This window comes from Oncorhynchus mykiss, chromosome 25, assembly GCF_057628025.1.
Source record: "Oncorhynchus mykiss isolate SJ-2025 chromosome 25, ASM5762802v1, whole genome shotgun sequence".
In the NCBI taxonomy this organism is placed as follows: domain Eukaryota; kingdom Metazoa; phylum Chordata; class Actinopteri; order Salmoniformes; family Salmonidae; genus Oncorhynchus; species Oncorhynchus mykiss.
In genome coordinates, this window is record NC_143046.1 from 64,745,606 (window position 1) to 64,761,936 (window position 16,331).

At 42.5% G+C, this 16,331-nt stretch overlaps 1 protein-coding gene across 1 annotated transcript; it reads left to right on the forward strand.

Moving 5' to 3' along the window:
- The first annotated feature begins 250 nt into the window (after positions 1-250).
- On the forward strand, positions 251-16,174 carry LOC110505505 (muscarinic acetylcholine receptor M5-like). Its single transcript, XM_021584763.3, has 2 exons — positions 251-776; positions 13,290-16,174. The coding sequence occupies exon 2, from the start codon at positions 13,380-13,382 to the stop codon at positions 14,961-14,963; it is 1,584 nt and encodes a 527-aa protein (XP_021440438.2). The 5' UTR covers positions 251-776; positions 13,290-13,379; the 3' UTR covers positions 14,964-16,174.
- The last annotated feature ends 157 nt before the right edge of the window (positions 16,175-16,331 follow it).

Here is a 16,331-nt window from a genome sequence, read left to right on the forward strand (position 1 = left end):
CTTCTCTTGCTTATGCGCTAACCTTCCACACCTCCCTTAATATATCCTCCTCCTCCCTCTCTCCCCCCTCTCTTTTCAGCTCCACAGCTGGGCTGCACGCTTACTGTCCCGAAACATGATGACCATTCAGCCCTATGGGAATTTCTCCTCCCAGCTGGCGTCAGCTACATCTGTCTGTCAGGGAGGACGACAGCAGCAGCAGGATCAGGCATCCTCTCCTGTCCTCGCTGCCACAGACACTGACTGAGCTCACACTTTACTGAGAGGGAGGGAGCGCAGCAATTCAGGGGGAAAGTTCTCTCCTTTCTCTCTCTCTCTCTCTCTCTCTCTCTCTCTCTCTCTCTCTCTCTCTCATTCATTCACAAATAACAAAGTAAGGGTATCATGCAATTTGTGGATACTTTTCTTAATTGAACTACTACGTTGACAGATTTCTGTCCATTTTTCCTCTCCAAAGAGATGTCCTCTCTTCTATTGTCAGCGTTTGAGCGGTGATGACTAAAGCCTTCTGTTCCTCGTCTTACTATTACTCTACACTCTGGGATCTATCTGGACTTCTGTAGCATGTTGGGATACATTCAGAGGGCTTTCTTATCAGCAGTGTCCTCTTCCTCATCCTCTTTCCCAGGTTTGTGATAACACTTTTCAGCCCTGAAAATTACCTGGAGAGTTCATAGAAAAACAAATGGATTCAATATGAACTGGGAATCTTTACATATCAAGGAGAAGCTGCTGTTACTCTGAAGGCAACGGGGCTTGGATGGTGAAAGTCAACTGTGAGTATGTGTCTGTTCTCTGGCTTGCTCGGTTGTCTCTAGAGAAAAACAAGTGATTCTTCTGGAAGTTTTACATTCACAGATGTGTGACCTCAATAAAGGCGAGCGCAAACTGCTACAAGCATGTCTGAGAGGTCTTAGCATGTATATTTAATGCTGCCTTATCCTGTCCTTCTCTTGTCCACATTCTGATTGTGCCCACATTTTCAGGCATGCGTTTACACATGGTTTTAAAATGTGTCTTTTATCCGTCCACTATGTTCACATTGTGACCAGATTTAATGATCATTCCCTGTATGCACATTTTTTGGCAGATATTCTTTCAAAATAATATTTATTTATTTTAAGACACATAGTGATGCAATAAGTTGCCACCTGTCAATGATTTTACAGGACAGGATAATGAGGATTTAAATGGTTTCACTATCCAGATCTGTTCACACTAAAGATATCCAGACACAATGGGTCCCTGACTACCTCTAGAGGTGGTCAGGATGACCACATGACAATCAGATCACAATGCGTATTTTAATCGTCTACAGGAAGAGTAGCTGCTATTTTTGCAACAGCTAATGGGGATCCTAATAAAATACCAAATACCAATACACCTGTCCAAAAATGTGGGCACGATCAGAATGTGGACAAGATCAGGTCAAAGGATACATGTTAGCACCAGGTATATACGGGGCTACAGGGAAAGAATTACAGTGTACAGCCACATAGGGTTACTGTATCAAATAGCAGCACATTTAGGTTTCTGCAGTAAATCACTGATGGTTGACATAAACAGACAGCTCATGGAAACTTTAAACCTCTCTCTCAGGTCACCTTTCTAGAAATGTCTGTCTCTGTACCACACGTCACATTTCTATGCATTTACTACATTTTCCTCCCCATTCATCGCTTGTAATCTTCCCCTTCATCCATCACTCTATTATCATCTGGCAGCCCACTGTGCACCCACACCCAAACATCCCCTTTACCATATCCCTGACCTATCTCACGCTCTATATCCTTCTGTGTCTTTTTCTCATCCTCCCTTTCCATATTATTAGGTTTTCTTCATCTTCCTCCTTAACTCCTTCTGTTTCCCTTCCCATCGCATCACTCTGGCTCTTTTGAGCTTTCTTATTCTCCTCTCATTAGCCTTCTCTCCTCCATCAATTTCTCCTTTTAACCTCTGTCTCCTTTTCATATACCTTTCATTTCTACCTGGAGGCACGGGACTAAGAATGAGCATACGTAGAAAAAAAACAGTGGCATATGAGGAGAACAACACTAAACTTGCTACCTTGTCAGATCAACAGATTATTAGATTCCATTTGGATTTTGTACACGGTGGAATTGTCTCCAAATGGGCCTGAGGAACTAGTTACTTTAAAACCCACAGTAGGCTGTCTCTTATCCTAAGGTTCCACTCCTCCACCTCCCAATACAATTATTATTATATATATTTTTTACATTGACAGGGCCTATGTGACCCTCCCATTCCTCGATCCCCTGGCCTGCTCTTTGACTGAATGAAAACTACAAAAAAAGGATTAAGCAGTCGAGCGTGATTTTAACGAGTCCTTGCAGAGCCCTCAAACTTGGTAGAGCGTTAAAGAAATGTGGGGAAGCACAAGGCTATCAAATATTCGGGGATAGGTTGCCACAAAACAGGAAGCATCTGCCAAGCTTGGTTTAGTGGTAGCTGTTGTTTCCCTTGTGTCCAGTGGAGCATCACATACCTGTACTATCTTATCCTCTTAGCTGCACAATTGGCTCTTTTAAGGTTATGCACCTATAACTAAAAGGACGTACCTTACAGGGTACCACTACAGTGACGTTTGTACCCCTTTAAGACATCTAAACCTTTATTTCTGAGTGTGTATAGGGTTCCTGTATTACCTTATTTCATAGTATTTACACATGTATTTTTCCTTTCAGTTCTACTGACTTTTTGGCAGCCACGACACCTGAGCACATTTCACCCATTTTCATACAGGCAAAATTGCGAGCATATTGAGAAATTGAGTTATTGACCTGAATTTGTTGGCAATGTCCACAAGCCCTTTCCACGCAGGCCTTGGCAGAGGTAGTGCTGTGTGTGTGTGTGAGAGAGCGAGAGAGTTAGGACACATAGAGGATATTTATAATAGCATGGTTCATTCAAATAATCCCATCAGTGTGCCCAAGTCCTAATCAAACCAGGGACTTTGGCACACACACAAACAGGCACTCACATACAGTAGAGACATGATTCTCGGACTGGAATGACTTGGCGTGTTTTGGACTTGGGATAGAAACAACAGAAGGGCACAGACACACAGTTTTGCAGTTTTAGAACCAAGCTGTTAATAACACAAATGACTCAAGTCAAACAATAATAACGATAAGAAGTAGAGATGCAGCAGAAACGCAATGCTCCAGTGGTGATAGAAAAATAAATCCCCAGGGGGAGAGTCAGCCTCCTCATCAACAGACATCAGACCGCTATTGTCATCTCCATCAAACTGATCATAAAACGAACGTAATGATCAGACTTAGCGTCTCTCGTCTAAACAGAAATGCAATTACAAAGTTTGTGCTCATGGTTGAAAAAGAGACACTTGGAGTGCCGAAGGGGAAAATAGTACACACTGAAACTAATTCAATTGAACATTAGGAGATAGATAATGTGTATACAGTAATAGCTATAAATGAATGATTTGAAACAAATGTGAAAAAGATTCATGACAAAAACATGTCAACAGTAGCTACGTTCTTAGAAAAAAAGGTGCTATCTAGAACCTAAAACGGTTATACGGCTGTCCTCATAAGAGAACCCTTTGAAGAATCCTTTTTGGGTCCAGGTAGAACCCTTTTGGGTTCCACAGAAAACCCTTTCCACAGAGGATTCCCAAAAGAGTTCTACCTTGAACCAAAACGCGTTCTACCTGAAACCAAAAAGGGTTATCCTATGGGGACAGCCGAAGAACCCTTTAGGATTTAGGAACTCTTTTCTCTGAGAGTGTGTGTATAAGAGTGTATGTGTATAAGAGTGTATGTGTATAAGAGTGTATGTGGAAAGCTTTAGAGGACTGGTTTGACTTGAGAAAAGTAAATGTCAATAATCAAGAAAACTGTCGCAACATCCCACCTGAAATGTGTCTCTTTGCTCATATAATCCCCCTCTCTACCGACTACACTGCACCCTGCCTCAGGAGAATCCTGTCATAGGTCCTCCTCTGGAATGCCAGATATGCTGGGATCTTAAGCATGGGTCACTGGAATGACTAGAGGCATGCGGGATACACTGTGCCAAAAAGCCTTCGGCCGCTCTCCAGAGCACGCACACAGAACACGTGCACACACTCTGGCTTTTTCTCTCTCTCTCTCTTACACACACACACACACACACACACACACACACACACACACACACACACACACACACACACACACACACACACACACACACACACACACACACACACACACACACACACACACACACACACACACGAACACACACACACACACACATCCACACACACATACACATCCTCATCTTCATTCACTCTTAGCTTTACCCAAGCACACACATGAGTAGCACTGCAGTGCGGGGCTGGAGTCATGCAGCCACAGTAGGGTGCAGGGAAAGGTTCAGCGTGACTCTGAGGAGTGGTCAGTGCCAGTGCATGTGGAGACTAGTAGACAGAGAAGCCATGGCAGTGGAGGGCTGGTAGCTGACTGCCAATGGACCTAGAGGTAATGAGCCTGTCATCCTTTAGAATGGACCTCTGAGATGTGCCATAGATTTGGTTCATTCATGCACACCTGACCGCATGCACACCTGACCAATGTAATGAGGTGAAGGCCAAGATTGAATCAGATCAAGCGTTAACCGGCGATAGCCAAAACCTGCATAGCTGATGTTTAGGCGGTGTCGGAGGTGTAATTGCGTTGGAACTGTCAAATCAATGAGCAGCTGCTCTTGATTACTGTCATTAAGGCACACCCATCCCACTCACGTTAGATGTTCAGAAGGAGAAAGTGTAGGCAATATTGAAAATTAAAAATCATTAAGCAAAATAATGAGGATTTCTATCAGCCTTATCGACATGTACATTACATGTGCCCTCCCAGTGTTTGAACTTGTAACCAATGCTGCATGGGAGTTCTCGTAATGCGAATGTTCACTTTAAAAATAATGCCAGGAGCCACTTCTGGACTTGACAGCTCTAACACAGTTCCCCCTCAGACACCTTCAAAACAACCACTATGCGGATGTCGGCTAAAGCGGATCTGTTTAAATAGAGCCTTTAGTCGTGCATTCAATCTGTAGCGCCAAAGATAGCTAGCGTGATTTAAAGGCTATGTTCTGCATTGGCAAAACGCTGCATATGTCAGTTCAATCTAAAATTACCTTTAAATTATGATTGCACTATAATGCCTATCTTTCACTCTACGGATTGAATGCAGCCCTTAGGATCCATGTAACTTACAGGTTTTATGGTGATTGTAGTTGAGCTAACACTCAAAATGAAACGATACGGAAGGCAGCCAAATTATTTAAAAGGATACAAATATACTGTAGATAGTCAGATCGAAATAGAAATAGCTCAAATCTCACTTCCGCCTCTGACATAATGTCAGAGTAGACTAGCCTACTTCCCACCCCATCTTTCCCCATTTAAAAAGCTTTTACCTCAGAACAAGACAACGATAACAGAAAGATTCCCCCATGTGCATCACGCTTGTTGCTGTTCTGCAAACATCCCCCCAAAATTGCTAAAACAGACTATTTATGAATTATTTTTAGTAAAACTGGAGCTATGTTTGGGCTTGCCTTACTGAGCATACAGTAGCGTTAAGATTTTTTCCCCTACAATTACGGATTAAGTGTAGGTCCATTGAGCTGGCAAGCTGCTGAAGTCCCCAAGCTTTGAACTCACTGCTGGTGTTAGTCTGACCATTATGACTTGTTTTGCACCATTTTTGGGGAGAAATGGAAGTTGTGAGTTCTTGCTTTGTTCAAGTCTTTCTCAGGCTACACCTCCTCCTCAATTGCTTACAAAATATTTGTGGAATGGAAAAATGGCTTTCTTTGGCCCTACTATTTAGTGTCTCGTGCTGTGTGTTTGTGTGTTTGTGTGTACCTGTATACGTGCATGCAGTTTTGCCTGAGTGTGTGTGTGTATATTTAAGCATGAGAGTCATTTTTGAGTCAGAGACTGATCTCAAGAACGCCTCGTCACTCAAGTGTCCGTGCATACTAGTCATAATTAATTCATCCACTTCCTGGCATGGAACTAGCTGACTGAGAGAGTGGCCTGGCCTACCTCTCCAGCCCTTTTTACTGCAAGAGGAGAACAAGCTCTTGCTGGAGACCCCCAGTCTACTACACAAGGGCGTACTCCTCAAGCACACATATTCCCATTCGTCAGGCATAAAAAATGGACAGAGGTGCCAACCTAGAGTACCATTGTCAAGGGAGGCCAGTAAGGTTACTTTGAACTTGATTACGTCTGCCATTTTGCCTCATGATCAAATAAAAAATAGATTTCTTCGGGGCAAGCAGTTCATGGCGAATGAGAGCGTCGGCGTGAGAGACCGATAGATTGAAGAAAAAAATACAGAAAGGGAGAGAGAAGAAGAGAGTTTAGTTCGGAATCTAAAAGGACAGTGCAGAGAAAAAAAACAGATGCCAAGTGCTACCTGGGCTCTCCAGTGCTGTGATGTCGATTGTGTGAGTGATAAAATGTCACAGTAACAAGCTGAAGGGCGATCCAAGGGTTCGCTGAGCCTCCCTGTGGTGAGTGGAATGTTATTTGTGTGGGCCTCAGGCTACCACAGTGTGCCAACAGAATACCAATGAGTGGAGAAGTTACTTAGAAGGATAGGTCACTGTAATTTAGTTGGTAGAGCATGGTGCTTGCAACGCCAGGATAATGGGTTCAATTCCCAGGACCACCTGCACATAAAATATATGCATGCATGACTTTTGGTAAAAGTGTCTGCTAAATGGCATATATTATTATTATAGGTCACGATAGGGTCAAAATACTATTGGTAGGTGAACTGACAGAGACTATAGATTCATCTACCAATGCTGAGATGATAACAATTGAGGTCTTCTGATATCCAGGATCAGAAAAGGAGGAGGTGGTAGTCTATCATAATAGTTTTATTGAGACAGCCAATCTAAAACTGGGACAGCAAGTTCAGCAAGGTATTGCACACATGTACTGTAAATGTTTCCATTGTTACAACTTACAGCAGGACTCAAAATGTATTTGAAGACCATATGAATAGTGTGTTTCGTTAATTTTGGGACAAAAATCTCATAATGCATATGTTTTGAGAAGGGATCGACCAAGCAGGTGTCTATTACTGAGTGATCCCATTGATCTTAAGTATCATGGACGAGGTACTGTAGGGTGGATGCCCTAAACTCAGCATCTGTGATGCCACCTTCACCCCCTCTCAATAAAATGGACATTGGAAAATAATAGGACGATTATGTCGATTTTTGTCGATTTTTTTTTTAGCTTTGAAAATGAGCTACAGCATTTACGACACAGCTTTGGTGACACCCCTGTCCCAGAACCGTATGATTTTGACCCTTTGGAACTTTTGCTAAAAAGCTTCTCCTCCCTACCATGCAGTTCTGCTCGTAAGATGATTACCAACTTTCAGCGTTGGGGAAGCTACACTGAAAATGTAGTTTACCAAAAATCATATCTAAATCTGAAATATCATAGATAACAAATAACAAGAACAGCTCACACTGGAATCAGATGTTAACAGAAGGTTTGATTTAGCCTATTAAACATTAAAACAATGTTTCTAGTGAGGATTAGGAAGGTCTCATGCCGAAAACAATTAAGGAAATGATTGCCTACTTCTTGCCATATTTTTTTGTGTGTAGTTCCTGTAGTTAGCTACACCACTACATGGCAATAAAGTAATTACAGTGCCTTGCGAAAGTATTCGGCCCCCTTGAACTTTGCGACCTTTTGCCACATTTCAGGCTTCAAACATAAAGATATAAAACTGTATTTTTTTGTGAAGAATCAACAACAAATGGGACACCATCATGAAGTGGAACGACATTTATTGGATATTTCAAACTTTTTTAACAAATCAAAAACTGAAAAATTGGGCGTGCAAAATTATTCAGCCCCCTTAAGTTAAAACTTTGTAGCGTCACCTTTTGCTGCGCTTACAGCTGTAAGTCACTTGGGGTATGGCTCTATCAGTTTTGCACATCGAGAGACTGAAATGTTTTCCCATTCCTCCTTGCAAAACAGCTCGAGCTCAGTGAGGTTGGATGGAGAGCATTTGTGAACAGCAGTTTTCAGTTCTTTCCACAGATTCTTGATTGGATTCAGGTCTGGACTTTGACTTGGCCATTCTAACACCTGGATATGTTTATTTTTGAACCATTCCATTGAAGATTTTGCTTTATGTTTTGGATCATTGTCTTGTTGGAAGACAAATCTCCGTCCCAGTCTCAGGTCTTTTGCAGACTCCATCAGGTTTTCTTCCAGAATGGTCCTGTATTTGGCTCCATTCATCTTCCCATCAATTTTAACCATCTTCCCTGTCCCTGCTGAAGAAAAGCAGGCCCAAACCATGATGCTGCCACCACCATGTTTGACAGTGGGGTTGGTGTTCAGCTGTGTTGCTTTTACGCCAAACATAACGTTTTGCATTGTTGCCAAAAAGTTCAATTTTGGTTTCATCTGTCTCCCAGGTGGCTTGTGGCAAACTTTAAACGACACTTTTTATGGATATCTTTAAGAAATGGCTTTCTTCTTGCCACTCTTCCATAAAGGCCAGATTTGTGCAATATACGACTGATTGTTTTCCTATGGACAGAGTCTCCCACCTCAGCTGTAGATCTCTGCAGTTCATCCAGAGTGATCATGGGCCTCTTGGCTGCATCTCTGATCAGTCTTCTCCTTGTATGAGCTGAAAGTTTAGAGGGACGGCCAGGTCTTGGTAGATTTGCAGTGGTCTGATACTCCTTCCATTTCAATATTATCGCTTGCACAGTGCTCCTTGGGATGTTTAAAGCTTGGGAAATCTTTTTGTATCCAAATCCGGCTTTAAACTTCTTCACAACAGTATCTCGGACCTGCCTGGTGTGTTCCTTGTTTTTCATGATGCTCTCTGCGCTTTTAACGGACCTCTGAGACTATCACAGTGCAGGTGCATTTATACGGAGACTTGATTACACACAGGTGGATTGTATTTATCATCATTAGTCATTTAGGTCAACATTGGATCATTCAGAGATCCTCACTGAACTTCTAGAGAGTTTGCTGCACTGAAAGTAAAGGGGCTGAATAATTTTGCACGCCCAATTTTTCAGTTTTTGATTTGTTAAAAAAGTTTGAAATATCCAATAAATGTTGTTCCACTTCATGATTGTGTCCCACTTGTTGTTGATTCTTCACAAAAAAATACAGTTTTATATCTTTATGTTTGAAGCCTGAAATGTGGCAAAAGGTCGCAAAGTTCAAGGGGTCCGAATACTTTCGCAAGGCACTGTAACTACTGAAAATTAGTCACCAAGATTTGAATTTAGTTCAACTACCACCAAGCTACTGCAAAATGTAGTTAAGTTAGTTGAACATGTAGTAGTTCAAACAGGGGTGCAATTTTGGTTTTAGAAGTGGGGGAGATATTTTTTTTTATCCTATCGGATAAACACTCCAAACAGCCTACCCAACCGCTCGGAGGCGTCCACATTTTCCTAGAGAACACTGTTGCCTTGTTTTGTATCACATTCCAATGATAAACCTGGGGGGGGGGGGGCAAAAATGCAATTTCAGAATGTGTGTGGGGGACATGTCCCCCCGTCCCCAGTGAAGGTTGCGCCCCTGAGTTCAACTACTCCCCAATACTGCCAACTTTACCATCTTCATGTAAAAATGACAAACTGCTGTTGAGTAAACTACATCTTTTTATTTTACTAGGCAAGCCAGTTAAGAACAAATTCTACAGTGGGTTAACTGCCTGTTCAGGGGCAGAACAGCAGATTTGTACCTTGTCAGCTCAGGGGTTTGAACTTGCAACCTTGCGGTTTGTCCAACGCTCTAACCGCTAGGCTACCCTGCCGCTAGGCTACCCTGCCTGCAGCCTACTTCAAGATAAAGTGTAAGTACCCCCCTTCCTAAAATGTATATAATATGACAATATTGATGATTATAATTTTTAGTTCACAGTTATTGTCCATAATTGTCGATTATATGATTATTGTCCTAGCCCTAGGAAATAACATTACCTATGTTGGATATTTTCCAGCAGCACTCCAGATGACGTGGGACATTGGGTACTTTAGGCTCATGGCAGCACGGAAATACTATACAGGGGTGCTAGTGGGCTTCGACTGATTACCGCTGTGATATCCATGTAGCGAGCATCCATGTCAGCTCAGCAAGATCAGGCGGCTTGCGAGGCTAGCTAGTGGGAGCATGGTTTCAAACATTTCAAACAGGTTGGCAATGGCAAATGCTATAAATGCTACCATTCAGATACCTTCAAGCTTCAACCAACTTTCGTGCACAGTATCACACATTAGATGTATGTTCATGGTCATAGACACAGTCAAACCTATACATCAAATATGACACACTACATGTTGCTCACATTTCTTTTAACCATACCATTCTTTCATCTCACCAGCATTAGAGCTGTGGTTTTCTTTTCCTACCTGTAGTGTTGTCCAGAACAAAATAGAAATGATAGGAAAAAAAACATTGCTTTCATGTGACCGAGAAACACAGGGCAGAAAAAATGATAGCAATCACTCCAATCACTATTTCATTCCCACAGACTCTAAGGGTGCTATTACGTTGACAAGTTCATCATTAAACTGAATAACCTGGCAGGAAGAAATAGGCAGAATGTTGAAATTAGTTCTTGAAGTGCCTGTCTCCAGGGCTAGATTTAGGACACTGTTATAACCCAATTGGCTGGAACCGGTCCCAAGGTTGCATGTTCAATTCCCATTGAGGCATTATAACATACACGTCAGAATCTGTAGGTGACTTTGGAGAAAAAGTGTTCATCATCGGGATAGGCGTCCCGTCAATGGGACAGTTGTAAATCATGCAGCGCCTTGTGTCACAATCACAGATTTTAGAGAAAGAACAAATGTCGGTACATATAAGTGTCTTATATCGGCTGAAGGCTTAAATTCTTCTTAATGTAACTGCACTGTCCACTTTACAGTAACTATTACTGTGAAAAAGTGCCATGCTATTGTTTGAGGAGCGCTCCTAACAACAAAACACTTTTTTCACTGCAATAGGTTTGATAAATTCACATCTGAAGGTGAAATGTGTACTTACATTCTGAAATCTTGCTCTGATTTATTGTCCAAAGGGTCCCAGGGATAACATGGTGTCGTTTTGTTAGGTAAAATAATTTGTCATATGCTAAAAAGGTCCATATAGCATGCACGATCAATTTTGTATTTCCACTTGTTCAATTTGCAAAGAAAGGAATCTGTGAAAATCTAACCCTAAACGTTGTTTCAACCAGTCAAATCGCATTCGTATGTATTCCCCAGAGATCCTATAATGGAACCACACTTCACTATATCATTAGGAGTGTAGTATATCCTATAGGACACCAAATTTGGTCAGAGAGCAACACCTTCATGGCACGCCGATGACGCGGGTGGTCTTCACTTGATCGACTGTAACTTTATCAAAATCGGGGTCAACCAAAGCTAGCTAGATAGCCAATGAGCTGGGCTTTATGGGAGTATCGCAAAATGTAGCTGCTAACCTTGTGCCTTTTCCTTTTGGACAAAAATTATAAGAATATGGAGAGTTATGAAGTTATACTGAACTAATACTGAAAAAGCTAAATCAAAGTCCAAGTATACAGATTTGATGATATTCTTGCAGAAAAATGTAATGTGAATGTAAATGTCTCCTTCATGACTTGCCCAAATTAACCTGGGCGACTTCACGCTAAACGTCATGTAGTTTGCTCATACTTCAAGTTATCTGTCTGAAACTTTGCACATACACTGCTGCCATCTTGCGGACACAATTGGAACAATCAGAGTGATGGCTAGATGTGGGACCTTTCTGTTGCATTTCAAAGATGGTGGTAGAAAAAAAGGTTGTTTTTTTCTTTGTGTTTTCTTCTACCAGATCTATTGTGTTATATTCTCCTACATTCAATTCACATTTCCACAAACTTCAAAGTGTTGTGTCATTTTAGGCGAAAATTGAAAAAAAGGGAGCTATCTCTAAGAAGAAGTGCTAAATAACTAATGGACAATTCAGGTAGCCTGTCTGTTTGTTGCACAGTTTCAATCTACTTAATCACAAGCCATGACATCGATGACGTTTAAAAACCCAGTCAACCCAGTCAGAAGCATAGTGAAGAGACTGAAGCCAGGATAACAGTACGGAAACATTGAAACAAAGACTTATGCCAAAGTTTGGGATTTAGCACCCCAAGCATCCCCATAGTGATCTGAGGTGGATTAATCTCACATAAAGGTGTGTGGAGAAACTGCAAAGGTCCAGGTTAATTTGTGCTTTATCAATCCCCGACGGTGCACATGGAGTTCTAAGCCAAGTGACCTAAGAACTGGGATGCTGCTCTTCTTTCAGCTGGGTGAACTCAGCCAGGAGGCAGAGCAAACACCTGCTACAACCTACACTCACCAGACAATTCTAACAAGCTCTAGGGACAGAAATGACAGCTCCTTTTGTCTGCTAGTTGATTGATCCCTCAGTACAAAACTCAAGCATATTTCCTCTAGCTCCACTGAAATCAGTCTTTGTCATCCATAAGCAATCCCTTCATCTCCCTGGTTACAGAGAGCCACCGAGACAATACTGTGACATCTAAATCCATTTAATACAGACAACAAACATGCTTGCTGATATTAATGAGCAAAGGACTCATTTTTGAATGACCTGGATTTCAAGTGTCACAGCTGTTTGGCTAGACTGCTTAAAATGAACAATGTGCTCATCTGTGAAGCCTTGTTGTCTGCTGATGTACCTCTGTACTGTAACAAACTGTCTGTAATAGACCTCAATACAGCCACCTATGCATATATACTAGATGAATTAACAATAACTAGAGCAAAGGATACGTGAGTGCTTATATGACCTAATGGCCCTAACATGTTCAGACATGCATTCATATATGACATTGTTCTACATGAGCTTTTTTTTGGCAGTAATCATACACTTTTATATGACACAGCACAAACATGCATGCTACACATAGGTGCTATTATCACATGTTAATTATATTGAGGTCCTAAACAGTCTTACTGAGTGGTTTTTCAAGGTGCATGGTCCCCATCTTTGGCCAGTGTTAACATTGGTGCCCTGCCCACTAACTCACTAGCTGATGATTGTTGATTATTACTGCCATCTAGTGGCTGGTGGCTCTTGTGGCACTACTCGTTGTACATTTAGTTTTGAGTTTACATCAGGAGATCACCCATAAACTGCATTTGTTATTTTATTAACTCACTTTATTATTTCTTCTTTTCAGGATATCCTACTCAAGATGGCGCACCCGGCAGACTACTCTCTCATAGTCATACCACTGATACCACAATAAGGACAACTTGAGAGAAACAACATGGAAGGTGAAGGAATAAAGAACTCATCTATAAATGGCAATGCGACCGACATCCACCTTGCCACACACAGTCTATGGGAGGTCATAACCATAGCAACTGTGTCGGCCATCGTGAGCCTGATTACGATAGTGGGCAACATCCTAGTGATGCTGTCATTTAAGGTAAACAGCCAGCTGAAGACAGTCAACAACTACTACCTACTGAGTTTGGCTGTAGCTGACCTCATTATAGGTGTGTTCTCTATGAACCTCTACACCTCCTACATACTGATGGGCTACTGGGCGCTGGGGAGTATTGCCTGTGACCTCTGGTTGGCTTTGGACTATGTGGCCAGTAATGCGTCAGTGATGAACCTGCTGGTCATCAGTTTTGACCGGTACTTCTCTATCACCCGACCTCTGACCTATAGAGCCAAGCGCACCCCAAAACGGGCTGGGGTCATGATAGGCATGGCCTGGCTGGTGTCCCTCATCCTGTGGGCCCCTCCCATACTGTGTTGGCAGTATTTTGTGGGGAAAAGGACAGTCCCTGAGAGGCAGTGTCAGATCCAGTTTTTCTCTGAGCCAGTGATAACATTTGGGACAGCCATTGCTGCGTTTTACATCCCTGTGTCGATCATGACCATCCTTTACTGTCGGATCTACAAGGAGACGGAGCGTCGCACCAAGGACCTCGCTGAGCTCCAGGGCATCAACAGTTCCACAGACGCTGGTACCACCAAGCCCCAGAAAACCATAATCAGATCCTGCTTCAACTGCAACCAGCTCAGCTCTGCCTCCCGGGACAGAACCCAGGCCTCCTGGTCCTCCTCCAACAGGAGCCACGCAGCCAAATCAGCTGCTGCCACCAACGATGAGTGGTCCAAGAGCGACCAGCTGACCACCTTCAACAGCTATGCCTCCTCGGAGGACGAGGAGCAGCCCGTGTCCCCGGGGGTCTTCCAGCCCACCTACCGGAACCAGTCATGTGGGCCGAGCACGGGTGCAGAGGGCTGTGAGAATGAGCAGCTCAGCAGTTACGAGGACAACTTCTTCCACACGCCTCCCAAGACCAACTCCCATAAGAGCAAGAAGTGTGTGTCCTACAAGTTTAAACCAGTTCCCAAAGACACTACCAGCGGTGCCCAGCAGAGCAAGAATGGGGACACCAACATGGTCCCATCATCTTTCTCCTCAGCAGACTCCATGAGTGCCCCACCCTCCACCACTTCCTGCAAGCCAATAGACGCAACTCTGAAGATCCAGCTGACCAAGAGGAAGAGGATGGTGCTGATTAAGGAGAGGAAGGCTGCTCAGACTCTCAGTGCCATCTTGCTGGCCTTTATCCTGACATGGACACCATACAACATCATGGTGCTCATCTCCACCTTCTGTTCTGACTGTATCCCTGTGTCTCTCTGGCACCTGGGCTACTGGCTATGCTATGTCAACAGCACAGTCAACCCCATGTGCTACGCGCTCTGCAACAAGACCTTTCAGAAGACCTTTCGCATGCTGCTGCTTTGTCAGTGGAAGAAGAAGAGAGTGGAAGAGAAACTCTACTGGTATGGGCAAAACCCTGCAGTGAGCAGCAAACTAACTTGAGCCATTCACTCTGTCCTTCCAGAGGAACAAGTATGAAGACCATATGACTCAGATACACATGGATATGTTTCTGTTTGGTACTTGAATTATGCCTACAGGTAGGGTGTGTCAAATGTACAAAGGTTAGAGACAAGACTAGTTTGTTCGTGGTATGGTTCTTTAATCAGTACTTTGCTTACTGCTCACAAGAAATACAAAAGTGCTTTGCCGAAAATGTTGACACTGTACACCAATACATCATTGAATATGAAAATATAAAAACATAACCCGACATGCACAAAAAAGTGAGAGATGTTTTATTAAAAAAACATTGTTTTAGAGGTATTATGTTAGACTACATTGTGTTTGCTTTAAGGGCTATCACAGTTTTTGTCGTGGTTTTAAAGCGAGCTGGACAACAAACGATTGTACACTCATCAAAGCCTTGTTCACGTGTGGCAGCCAATCTTTCCACAAGCACAAACACATACAGTCCAAATGAAGCCAGACAGCACAGAAACACAGGGGAAGAGATTTGATGAAAGTAAATGCTGAGGTTTCAGTATCAAATTCTTCCAAATAACTATTACTTTTATTATCGACTCAGCAGCTTTAAAGTGCACATACATTTCATATAACGTGATTTTATCCTATAGTTCACTGGACACTTCCGCATAAAGTATACACCTAACCAGGCAAGTGCACAGATAGGGGTCTAGCTGTGCCGTCCCACCTGCCCCTTTGCCCTCCCACTCGCCGAGTGCCCTTTTGGATGGTGGTATATATACTTTTTTGGTGTACAGGTTTGTTTTTGTTGTTCTGATCTCACTGCACCCAAGTCATTGTGACGTCATCAAGTTCAGATAAGAATTGGCCTTTAATCAATTATAGTGGGTACCTCTTTGTTTGGTGGTTAAGACCCAAGGATGAAATCTTATCAGGGAGTGATTTCACCTGCCCAGGGTCACTATAAGTCACTTAGCACAGTGACAGCTCTCTACACATTTACATTCAGGGGGAGAGCAGGTTTGATTCATGCACTGTTCTGTGTCATGTATTCATAACAATCTGTTTTACGTCCATCTGTCCTCAGGATACAGGCCTTTGTTTTGGTCATTCTGTATTGGACTTTATCATTCTCATCTACCCATTGATAGAAATAGCATAAAAAAAAAAAAAAATGACATCGCTGAGTACTGCTTGCAATTGATCATAAGAAAATCTACTGTAAACTCAATGTATATAATCTTGTTTGATTCAGTACATATTGGTTTTTCTACCAACAACCAACACATACAAAGGTTATTCATTCAGTGATATTGGGTGAGTGAGTAAAAATACTGCAAATGTTGTATTACATGTGTAATAAGCTATGATATCATGACCACA

Bases quoted from the DNA above. Each gene is read 5' to 3' on its own strand.
- LOC110505505 (XM_021584763.3), top strand. From the start codon at position 13,380: ATGGAAGGTGAAGGAATAAAGAACTCATCTATAAATGGCAATGCGACC.